Here is a 13,336-nt window from a genome sequence, read left to right on the forward strand (position 1 = left end):
AAAAAAAATAAAAAGAAAGAAATTTACCATCTGTATCTCACAATGGCTTTTTTTGGATTGTTAGATGGATTGTTAGAAGGCCAATTTGTGTATCATTTGTGAATTTTATTTTACTATTCTCAACAATAAACAGAATTACCACCAAGTAATATTAATTTTTTAAATAAATATCTCATATTTATCTCATGTATTTGTATATTCCCCCCTCCCCCCGACCTTTTTCTGGGAATTAAACCCAGGACCTCATGCATGCTAGGTAAACACTCTACCACAGAGCTGCATCCCTAGCCTGTAATTTTTTAATACTCTATTTTGAGCGTATGATGTTTTAAATATCTAGCTATTAGAATTTGTGTAAAAATTTCATCTAAACCAGCTATGATTCACTTTTTGACATTGTACTTTTAAATTAAGCAAGCATTATATTGTCTATAAATAAGCTAATAACAGTATAGAATGGTAGAACCTACCGTGGACAGAAGTTAAGAGATCTGACTATAGGTATTCCATCTTAGGAAGATTCATATTTGGGAGATATTAGTTTCCATATTCATAAAATCAGGGAGTTAAAGGGAAAAACACAGACTTTGGAATTTGATAGACTTGACTTCTGATCCTCAACTTGTCATTAACTAGGTATTAACTTGTTCAGTCACATGTCTTAGCCCCATTTCCTTACTGATGGAGTAGGGAGAAAAGTACTTACCTCATGAAATTGTTTTGAATGCTAATGAAATAATGCATTTAAAACCCTTTGAAAAGTGCTTGGTGCAGAATAAACAATAGTAACTATTATTAGATGATTTTTTTAAATGTCTCTACAAAATTCAGAGGTGATTTTGAATTATATGATATCATAACTTCAGCAGCTTTGGTATTAATATTTAGGGAGTGATTAGTTTTATTGTTTTTTTTTTTTTTTTTTTCTGTAATGACTTAAAAAGGTTGTCTTTCTCAAGTATTTTCTTCCCTGAAAAATGTTCCAGCTCTCGAAGGTACGTATTCTGAATCAGCCTTCCTGGGCCCTGCTCTTTAACTTCTCAAGTGAAAAATGAAATGTTAATGGGGTTTTAATAGGTGTGCTTCTTCAGTTGTGTAAGGTTTTTCTTTTTCCTTTTCCCTTCTCTGCTGCCTTCCTTACTCCTCCAGCTTACATGCAACAATGATACCAGACTTTTTGTATCATATGACAGGATAATTTAGTGCCTAGCAATTTATGACCAGGATTTGATTACTATTCTAAGATTGTACTCGGACAGCTGGCTTCTTAACCTGTGTGCCTATGTGTAATGATCTCTACTCAGAAACACTGGTTAGAAATTGGATTACTATGTGATAGTTTCATGTTTATTTAGAACAATTGAAGCATACAGAGGTGAAGGATTAGAATAATCTAGAAGTTTAAGATATTATGCTTCTATTTATTTGGTTTTTTTTCTGTGTAATTCCAGCCAAACAAATGAGGAAACCATATATAAAACTCATTATTTTTAATTGTGGTAAAATATATGTAACATAAAAATTTAACATTCATTGCCTCCATCCATTTCCAGGACCTTTACAAATCCCATTTCTTCTTACTTCTATCCTCTGGCAACCACCTTCTACTTTTTGTCTCTATGAATTTGACTACTTTAGAAACTCATGTAACTGGAATCATATAACATTTGTGTTTTTGTGACTGACTTATTTCACTTAGCATAATGTCTTCAGGTTTATACATGTGTCACATTATCAGAATTTCCTTCCTTTTTAAGGCTGAATAATATTTCATTGTATGTATGTTTATGTATATATTGCCTTTTGTCTATTTATTTATCCTTCCATGTACCCTGGGTACTTCCATGTACATTGCTTCTACCAGTGTATCATTTTTTGGCTGGTGTAAATACTACTACTATCAACATGCATGAGTGTGTGAATATCTCTTTGAGACTGTGTTTTGACTTCTTTCTGATATACATCCAGAAGTGGAATTGCTGGCAATTTGTTTTTTAAGGACTGCTATATTGTTTTTCATAGCGACTATACCATTTTTCATTTCGAGCAGCAGTTCCTAAGAGTTCCATTTTTTTCTGTGTCCTCATTGCTTATTTCCATTTCTCCTTTGAATAATACTCACATAGCTATAGGTATGAAATGATAATCTCATTGTGGTTTTGATTTGTATTTCTCTAATAACTAGTGTATACTGAACATCTTTTCATGTGGTTATTGGCCACACGTATACCATATTTGGAGAAATGTCTATTCAAGCCCTTTGTCCATGTTTTGGTAAGAGTTTTTGAGATCCCAGTGTCAGAGATGCCATTAATATGACTAAACTAGCTAGGATGATGATGCATGGGATTAAACTTGTTGAAGGGAAAACCCAAAATCAGGTGCAAACATCTTCAATGATTGTTCCTCACTGCAACATTTCCATTTTATCACTTTTAAATATATTGTCCTTTTTTTTTTTTTAATAAGGGTTTGCATTTCTCATATGCATCCAACATAGTAATTTAGGACAAAAGAAGAATCTAAAGGAGGTAATAGCAGAAAAGAATTATTATTATTTTTTATTTTTTAAATCTATTTTTATTGTAAACAAATGGGATACATGTTGTTTCTCTGTACATGGAGAAAGGCATACCATTTGTGTAATCATACATTTATGTAGGGTAATGTTATTTGATTCATTCTGTTATTTTTCCCCTTCCCCCTACCCCTCCCATCCCTCTTTTCCCTCCATACAGTCCCTCCTTCCTCCATTCTTGCCCCCTCTCCACCCCCATTATGTATCATCATCTGCTTACCAGCGAGATCATTCTTCCTTTGGTTTTTTGAGTTTGGCTTATCTCACTTAGCATGATATTCTCCAATTTCATCCATTTGCCTGCAAATGCCATAATTTTATTATTCTTTATGGCTGAGTAATATTCTATTGTATAAATATACCACAGTTTCTTTATCCATTCATCAATTGAAGGGCATCTAGGTTGGTTCCACAATCTGGCTATTGTGAATTGAGCAGCTGTGAACATTGATGTGATGTGGCTGTATCTCTGTAGTGTGCTGATTTGAAGTCCTTTGCGTATAGACCAAGGAGTGGGATAGCTGGGTCAAATGGTGATTCCATTCCAAGCTTTGCAGAAAAGAATTATAAGTGAGAAAATAAGTGAATTAATAACAACCAAAATAGTTTTTGAAAAATTATGAAATAGAGAAATCAGTAAGACATTGTTAAATAATAAAATGGGTTAAAATCAGAAAATGTGCACTATATATCAAAAATTAGAATTAGAATTAGAATTCTATTCCCAGATGTATGATACATATGTAAATCTAAATGTAATGGTGCTGGATGGTTGAGTGATATTTTATTTTGTATACTTATGATCAAGTATGGTCATTAGGTCCTTCTATTTTAGTTAACCACTATTTATTTCTTCTCAGAAAAATACCTGAATGTTTTAATTCAATTTAATTCTTAGCATAAAATTCTTACTTCCTGTATATACATATGAGATGCTTATTTGTTAAGTTTGATTCCATTGTAAAGACTTAGAAGACTAGACATTTATGTGGCAAAACTTTACAGAAGAGAATAATTTTGTTAGCTTTCTTTCCTAATTAGTGTTGTCAAGAAAACACTGATTACCAAACTATTTAATAAAAATAGGAAGATGTGATGGACTATGGTTATATTGTTGCTGAGTTCTACATTGAACATTGCACTCATAAGGTTAAATTTGAACTTGATGCATTTGGTTTTCTTCCCTTAAAAGCTATGTTAGTAACTATATATATTAGTTATTTAATGTGGGTTTCAGAAATGTAATGCATTATACCTATGGAATAGCTCTAGTGGTTATTTTATTTTTTGGTGCCTAGATTTTTATTTCTAAATACCATTCTACAATAAAAGGATCATGGCTTGGAGAAAGGCCAATTCCAGAGATGGGGCAGGAAAAATATAACATGGACCTGAAATATCTTGTTGAATGAGAAAACATGGATGTGTTTGAAAAAAAAATGATGGGAGTCTACCTGAAGAGACTCCTTTTGCAAATCTTCTAAGTATTTTTTACTTCACCCCTGATTTCTTCTGCTATCGATTGACTATTCAGCAGAATTGGTGTTAGAGTAGCTTCTATTTTAATTTTATCGTTGATACCTAATTTCATTCCATTATGATCTGATGGAATGCCAGGTATTATCTCAGATTTTTTGGATTTACTAAGAGTTGCTTTGTGGCATAAGTTGTGGTCTATTTTAGAAGAATCTGTGTGCTGCTGAGAAGAAAATATACTCGCTCATTGATGGATGAAATATTCTATATATGTCTGTTATAAAGTCTAAATTATTAATTCTGTAACTTCTTTATATAGTTTTTGTTTAGAGGATCTATCCCAGTGGTGATAGAGGCATGTTAAAGTTTCTCAGTATTTTTGTTTTTGGTCTATTCTGTTCTTGAAATTGAGAAGGGTTTGTTTGATTTACATAGATGCTCCACTGTTTGGGGCATAAATATTTACGATTGTTATGTCTCATTGATGTATAATTCCCTTAAGAAGTATGAAATGACCTTGGTCCCTTCTGGTTAACTTTGGATTGGAGTCCACTTTATCTGATATGAAGATTGAAACTCCTGCTTGTTTATGAGATTCATGTGAATGATATTTTTTCCCCATCTTTTACCTTCAGTCTGTGAATGTCTTTGCCTATGAGGTAAGTCTCTTGGAGACATCATATTGTTGGGTCTTGTTTTTTAATACAATTTGCCAGTCTACATCTTTCGATTTGATGAGTTTAATCCATTTACATTCAGTGTTATTATTGAGAAATGGTTTTATTCCCTGTCATTTTGATTTATTTATTTTTAATTTTATTTTTAGTTTTAATTTGAATCAGTTTCTCCTTGGATTGACTATTCTAGTAGTTCCTTCCTTTGCTGGTTTTCACTTTTATTTTTCATTTTTTCTTCATGAACTATTTTATTGAGAATGTTTTGTAGTATAGGCTTTCTAGTTGTGAATTCTTTTAACTTTTGTTTATCTTGGAAGATTTTTATTTCATCATCAATTATGAAGCTTAATTTTGCTGGGTGTAGTATTCTTGGCTGGTATCCATTTTCTTTCAGAACTTGATATATATTATTCCAGGACCTCCTGACTTTGAGGGTCTGGGTTGAGAAATCAACTGAGATTGGTTTTCCTCTAAATGTGACGTATTGTTTTTCTCTGGGAGCCTTTAAAATTTTATCCTTACTATGTGTATTAGGCATATTCATAATAATGTGTCTTGGTGTGGGTCTGTTGTAATTTCGTATATTTAGGGTCTCGTAAGCCTCCTATATTTGATTTACCATCTTATTCTTTAGGTTTGAAAAGATTGTGCATTCCTTTTGTTTGTATCTCCATGCCTTCATCTATCCTGATAAATCTTAAATTTGGTGTTTTCAGTGTATCCCATATTTCTTGGAAGTTCTCTTCATAGTTTCTTAATCTTTCCTCCATGGTCATCTTTATTTTCATGGTCAACTTTATTTCATTGACGTGATCTTTCACTTCCTATATTTTCTCTCTGATTTCACTCCTTATGTCATCCTTTACGTTGCAAATTAGTTTAGCTATGTACACTCTAAACTCCTTCTCAGTTTCTTCCACTGTGGCATCAGTGGATTCCATTATTGAAGTATCATGATTTGTTTGAGGTAATTTGTTCTCTTGCTTTTTCATGGTGTTTTTGTGTCTACCCATCTAACAGTGTGGATCTGAGGCAGTAGAATTTCTACCCTGTAGACTTATGGTGTCCCTGAAGGTTTCACTGTTTATAGGGAGACAAATAATAATAACAACGAATGCAAACAATATGCAGCATTAAACCAAAGAGTTCCTGCTATAATGTCTACAGTGTTGTCTTATTAAACAGAAATGATATGATCGGTTATTGCCTACAATAGAAACAGTAAGTTTGCAAAAGAGTTCACAATTTCAATGGTGGACTGGGAGAGAACAGAAGTGATGTAGGATGTGATGATTATGAGGGAGAAGGAGAGAAGATGGAACTAAAAAAAGGAAGAATGAAAGAACAATAGAGATCAGATCAGAAGAGCAAAGGAGAATCAAGGGAAACAGATAAGTGAGAGAAAAATACATATAAAGTAAAAATTTTTTAAAATAAAAAATAAAACAATACAAAACAAAGCCAAAATGTAAAAACATCCTAGTCCTCAAAACACTGGTTCATGAAAAATAACTGGTTTTGAAAATGCTAGAAATGAGAAAAGCGAAACAAAACTAAACTAACTATAAAATTGTATAAATGTCCATGAATCATTAAGGTCACAAATAGAGAGAGAAAAAAAAAAAAAAGGAACCAAAAAAATAAAATGTCAATGAAAAATTAAAGAATTATTTCTATGGAGTTCAAAAGATTCTCAGCTTCCCTTTTCAGCAGTGGTAGTTAGGTTGTCTGGATTATGGTGCTTGCTCCACCCTTAGGGTGCAGTTACTAGAATGAGAAAGGTAATCCCATAGGCGGAACTCCTGGAGGCAGGAATTTAGGCTTAGGTAGGCTCCAGGCTCTTCACTGAATACCTGTTGATCTGGAGATTTAAAGTCAGCACTCTTCCAGGGCTCAGCAATTGCTGGTCCATGCTGGAAGACTGCACCCCAGGGTCTCCCCTGGGTTCCACTCATGTGGTGGAGGAGCCAGTTCTTAATTTACTCTGTTCCCTCTGGACCCCATGTTTTCTGGTTTCAGGTTCAGTCTCAAACTCAATCTTTCTTGTCCCTTAACTTTTCAAATTCCCAGCCAGGCTTTTCTCTCCCACTTGGTTCTGTAAGCCCCTGGATTGGAGGGGGAGGAGGAGAGGTCAGTGGGTTTCTATGACTAGTTGTCTCTGTGTAAACCTCTCTCCACATTTGATTCTCTCCTAGTCACTTAGGCACACTCTATGTCATGCAGTGTGGGTTTGCCAGACCTATATTTTGGCTCAAACTTGGGTTTGCTAGGAATCAGCTTCCTCTGCTGCAGGCCCTCTCTGTACTGCAGCTGTAAAATGGTTCCTTTCTGTCTTCTGCACATAACCTGGAGAGATAACAACTTCTTTCCCACACAAGGATGTCGTGCAATGTGTCTTTCAGTTTAGTCTGTCAGTGTCTTTGATCTCTAGAATCTCCATACCCAGAGCACACCTCATTCCTTCTAAAAATGCAGGTTCCTTTAATTCCCTTATCCCTCTAATTTTCTCATGGAGGGACTGTTCTGGGTGTTGTCTCTGGCTATGACAGCAGCTGTAGTGCTGGGGATTTCTTCTTTATTTTATTATATCCAACCTCCTGAGTCATTGATCTATTTTGAGTGTCCAGTATTAAATTCCAGTAAGTCCCCCCACCTTTTTTTTCATTCACCTATCTTGCTGAGAAGCTGCCTATCTGCTTTCTTGGTTTTATGCTATGGAGCAGGCAGGACAAAGACCTTCTGTATTCCACCATTTGAAAAACCTCCTATTGGCTATTATTTTTAATGTGAGGAATTTAATCCAATTTTGAAATGACTACAGATAACTAACAGTATGAAAGAAATATTGAAAGACACCAATTTCCTTCCTTTTTAAAATAGGGTCAACATATTTCATTGGCACCTGTTCACAAGCTTGAAGAAGCTCTCTATGAATACCAACCGCTGCAAATAGAGACATGTGGACCAAAAGTTCCCGAGCTTGAGATGCTGGGAAGACTTGGGTAAGTGTCCAAAAGAATTTCACATTGAGGAACTATGTGTAGGGCTTTCTTGCTGCTATTTTTAATTGACACTTTAACATGCTTAGATGTTGAGTTTATAGAACTTGTTTTTTTTTTTTAAGTAAGCAATACTTAATACTAAGTTTTATTTAGTACATTAATATTTTAGTGGTCTTGTTAGGTTTCTTGAGAATGAGATTAGAACATAGTGTTCCCCTTTAAGGCTGTCCTTGGCAGCCATGTTGAAGTGGGTAGTCATTTTCAGCTCACCATTTTTTTTGTTGTTGTTGTTATTTTAATCTGGACCTTAACTTAGTAAGCCAGTGAAAATATGAGTTGTGCTCCTTGCCATGTAAAAAAGTATAGATTAATTCAGTTTGATGTCTACAGTGAAACTACATTTATGAGAAATGAACCACAAAATATATTTTGTCAAAAGGTTTAATATAGGTCTGACCCAGTGACTTACCTGTCATATTATATGCATCCATTTTGGAAATATACCTGGGATCATTCTGTGAATGATGAGATGGTCAGTCTGTCTCATGGGAACAAGTGTGTATTTCTGAACTTGAAAGATACAGACACAGATGTTTATGGATGGAGCAAGTCATTTTTTGGTCTGGTTTCTCAATGTAAACTGTTAAATAGAAAACTGATCCAGAATCTATTGTTTCTTAACAAAAGAAAATAGTATAGAGAATGTTATGTGAAAAGAAATAATGGGTACAATGAGGCCAGGTAATTGGGGGAAAAATAAGCAAAAGACCTTAACAGCAGAAACATAAAAGATGAAATAAATAATAAAACCTACATACATTTTCAAAATCAAAATCTTGAGCATGATGCATAGCATTCTACATGTTATCATAGGGACTCCAAGATAAAGTTACAATTAAAGCGATGTATTATTTACTTATCTAATGTTGGATAGATAGATCTTAAGGCTAGATGTCTTTAGTTCTGTATTCTTTTAAAGTTCCATAGCCTATAAGTGTCAAGTTAGTGGGATATGAAACAAAACCTAAAACCCACCTTAAGGTGACAAACTTATCAAATAACTGCTCTGTATAGACTTGATGATATAAAGAATATTGTATTTTATGATGTAAAAATGTTAGATGTTGAATACACATTGATTTTTTAAATCTCTTACTAAATTACCAAGAGCTTGAATTCATTATCTCTAAAATAAATTTCTTTTGAAATCTTTACTTTTAATGTCAGTGGAGATAAAATATTTACAATAGCAGTTTGTCTTTTACAAGGTTTTGTGTTTTCCAGTTTTGTCATAAAAATTAGCATTTGAGAGATCATGGAAATGGTGATACATAATAACAGTGCATTGTATATTATATTACATATAGAGAAATAAACTGTGTGACTACAGTAGTACAAAGGATGAAAGGGGCAGGGTAGGAAAAGAAAGTTTGTTGTTATTGTTATTACTGTGTAGTTGAAATGGTATAGTGTTATCTGGAGAGAGACCATGGTGAGTTCAAGATGTTTAATAAAACTAGGAGACATAACCAGCAAGCCAATATCAGAGAAAATAAGGGGATTATAAAAATAATTAATGAGAAGGAAGGCAGGAAAAGAGACAAAAAATAATGAAGAAATCGAGCAGTTAGAAAACAAATGGTGTTATAGATAAAACCTTAAACTATATTACAAGTTAAATGAAAATGCTGTAAACTAGCATAGTCAATAGAAACTTCTGTAATGATGTAAATGTTCTATATCTGTACTGTCCATTTTGATAGACAGTCATCAGATGTTTTTACTGAGCACTTGAAATATGTCTAGTGTGTAATCAAAGAACTGAATTTTAAAATTTGTATTTCCTTAAATTTAAGTAGCTACATGTTGGCAGTGGCTATCATATTGGACAACACAGGACTGAATACTCCAAATAATAATGATTGCAAGATTGGGCTTAACCCCCACCCCCCAATTTAATTTTTTTTTTTAGTTGTAGGTGGATATAAAACCTGTATCTTATTTATTTATTTTTATGTGGTGCTGAGGATTGAACCCATTGCTTTACACGTGCGAGGCAAGTGCTTTACCACTGAGCTACAACCCCAGCCTGTTAAGCTTCTTTTTAACCTCTACTTTTATAGTGGTATAAAGCATATAGCATAAAATATACTATCTTAAATTTTAAGTGTATAGTTCAGTGGTATGAAGTTAATTCATATTCACATTCATAACTCCCCATCATTTCCTTTTCTTCTTTGTGCCCAGCAACAACCATTCCATTTTTTGTCTCTGTGATTTTTGACAACTTTAAATATCTCATATAAGTGGAATCATATAGTATTTGTCATTTGTGAGTGGCATATGTAATTTAGCATAATGTCCTGAAGAGTTAGCTAGCTATGTTAAGTATATATGACAGGCTTTTTAGGGCTGAGTGATATCAGGTTGTATGTATATACCTTTTTTACTTACCCATTTATTCTTTGTTATGGTTTGAATCTGGAATGTTCCCCAAAGGTTCATGTGTTAGAGGCTTGATCTTCAAAGCAGCAATGTTCAGAAGTTGGGTTTGGGGGACGTGATTGGATCATGAGAGTTCTGAGCTCATCAATGGATCAATTGATCGGTTTATAATTGGTAGACTATATGTAAGTGTTGACCACTGTAGGAGGTGGAGCCTAATTGGAGGAAGTAGGTCCCTGAGGGCATGCCCTGGAAGGATACATCCCTTAATTCTTTCTCTCCTCTTTTTTGTTTTCCCCTCTTAGGGCTGTCAAAGAGCTGAATAGCTTTCTTACTCTGTCCTTAGGTCATGATGTTCTGCCACATCTCAGACCCAAAGCATTGATCCAGTGAGACATGGACCAAAATAAAAGAGTCAAAATAAATCTTTTCTAAGTTGTTTTTTGTTACAGTGGAAAAAAAAAAAGTTAACACAATAGTTATTATATAATATATATTTACCACAATTTATCCATTCATCCACAATTTATCCATTCTTCCATATTTGGGCTATTGTGAATAATGCAATGAACATGAGAGTACAAATTTGTTTTTGAGGCATTGATTTTATTTCCTTTGGATATATACCCTGAACAAGCTATTGCTAGATCATTTGCTGATTCTGTTTTTAATTTTTTTAGGAACTTCACACTGTTTTCCATAATGGCTATATCAATTAACATTTTCACTAACAATGCACTAGGAGTTCCTGTTCTTTATGTCTTTGCCAACTATTGTCATCTATTCCCCATTTGGTAATAGTCATCCTACCTAGTATGAGGTGATATCTCACTCTGGTTTTTTTTTCCATTTTCCTGATAATTAGTGATATTGAGCTTTATCTAGTTTTGGGGTTAATTTTTGTATATGGTATAAGGTAAAGGTCAAATTTCATTCTTTTGCAAGAAGATAACCATTTTTTTTTAACACCATTTATTGAAGAGACTCACCTTTCCCCCTTTGTGAATTCTTCATCCTCTTGTAAAAATTTTGTTGCTTGGGTTTATTTCTGGGCTTTCTATTTGTTTGTCTCTGTACTAGTACCATACTGTTTGGATTACTGTTTCTGAAATTAGGAAGTTCGATGCCTATAATTTTGTTTTTTTCCCCCCCTCAAGACTGCTTTTGTATTTTATGGTTCCATACAAATTTTTAAACTTTTTATTTCTGTGAAAAATTTCATAGGAATTTTAAAAGGGATTGTGTTGAATCTGTCTATCACTTTTGGTGCTAAAGATATTCTATCAATATTAATTCTCCCATGAACATGGGATATTTTGCCATTCATTTTTGTCTTCGCCAGTGTCTTATAGTTTTCAGTGTACAGATTTTTTACCTCCTTGGTTAAACTTATTCCTAAGTATTTTATTCTTTTTGCTGCTATAGTAAATGGGACTTGATCTCCTTTTTGGATCAAATGCTCTGGGTATAAAGAAAGACAACTAGAGCTGAAGAAATAGCTCATCTTGGAGAGCACTCGCCTAGCATGTGCAGGGGCCACGGTTCAAATCCCTAGTGCCTCAGAGGGAAAAAAAAAAAAAAGACAACTGATTTGTACATGTTGATCTTCTATATTGCTTATATAAGTACTGAATTTATTTACTGGTTGTTTTCTCCATTTTGCAATAAAACACTGGTGGCAAGTTGTCTTTTAAAGAAAAGAGGTTTATGTAATTCACTGTTTTGGAGACTGAATGTCCAAGATCAGACAGCTCCACTGGTTCAGCCTCTGTAAAGGTCCTTCTGGTTGTGTCACATCATGGCAGATTGAATTTTGGTGGGAGCATTTACAAGAGGGAGAGATCACATTACTTAACAGAAAACCAGAGTGTGATTCACAGGCTGTGCTCATTCTCATCACAATTTGCTCTCTTGAGGGCTGCAACCCCAGTGACCTCCCACTAGGTTTTGCTTCTTAAAGTTCTACCACCTCAGCACTGCCATTTAGGTACCAAGCCTCCAGAACACGAATTCTTGAGGGCAAACCACATTCAAACCATAGTATTTCATTCCTGGTCCCCTGAGCTCATGTCCATCTTATAAGGCAAAATGCATTCTTTTCATGGCTAATGGTGTCAGAGTTTTAACTTGTTCCAATATTGCTCAAATGTCCAAGTCCAAAGTCTCCCCTGAGACTCAAGGCAAACTCTTTTAGCTGTGAGCTTCTGTAAAAACAAACAAAACAAAAAACACAAGTTACTTGCTTCTACTGTAACTTGCCTGCAGTGGTGAGACAGATACAGGGTAAACCCTCCTAATCCAAAAGGAAGAAATAGGCAAGTACAGAGGAATAATCAGACCAAAGCAGGAGTGAAACCCAGTATGGCAGACATTAAATCTAAAAGTTCTAGGAAATCTGGCATCTGGTTAATACTGCAGCAGTGAAACAGCCCCAAAGTCTTGGGTAGCCCTATTCATAAGGTTTTGCTGGTTCACATGGCTACCTTGATGTGTAGCATGCTCATGTCTATAGCTTTCCCAGATGTGTGGTTCATACTGCTGGTAGCTCTACCCTGTTGGGGTCCCTACTGAGATTCCACTCCACAACTCAAGTGTCTATCACCTCATCGACTTTCTCTGCAGGGGCTTCAGCCCTGTGATAGCCTCCTGCCTGACTTTTCCAGACTTTCTCTTGGAATTGTGGTGACAGCAACCATGACTCCATACTCTTGCATTTGGTGTGCCTGCAGAATTAGCACCATGTATCCACCAGGAAGGTTTGCTGCTGGCACAAGTTGTGCCTGAACATGTGAATGCCAAGCAGCCATAGAGCACTTCATGGTGTTTTGGAGAAACCTTGTCCCATTGTTTGAGAACCAACAGACTGCAGAGAGGCAGAAAGTGCCAACAGACTGAAGAAATAGTAGACAGATCCAAGATTATACAAAGTACTATTTATTAAGGACATATGGACAGAAGTGTGTCTTGGGCAGCAGAGAGACAGGAAGATTCCTGCATCCCAAGTCAAGAAGATTTTGAGCTAGACAAAGACATTCTTTTTCTCCTTTTCTTCCCTGGTCAAGCTGTGAATTTTCCAAATCTTCCCATTCAGTTTCCTATTATTCCTCAGTCTCACTATTAGCCTAACTTAAAGTAGCCAGTAATACTTATATCACAGC

At 34.8% G+C, this 13,336-nt stretch overlaps 1 protein-coding gene across 1 annotated transcript in view; it reads left to right on the forward strand.

The window, feature by feature from the left end:
- The window catches only part of Mnat1 (MNAT1 component of CDK activating kinase), a 234,022-nt gene that overhangs the window by 130,691 nt on the left and 89,995 nt on the right, over positions 1-13,336 (forward strand). Inside the window, exon 7 of the mRNA XM_047540017.1 lies at positions 7,612-7,733. Coding sequence (XP_047395973.1) covers positions 7,612-7,733 — 122 coding nt within the window. The remainder of the gene's footprint in view (positions 1-7,611; positions 7,734-13,336) is intronic.

This window comes from Sciurus carolinensis, chromosome 2 (assembly GCF_902686445.1).
Source record: "Sciurus carolinensis chromosome 2, mSciCar1.2, whole genome shotgun sequence".
Taxonomy (NCBI): Eukaryota; Metazoa; Chordata; class Mammalia; order Rodentia; family Sciuridae; genus Sciurus; species Sciurus carolinensis.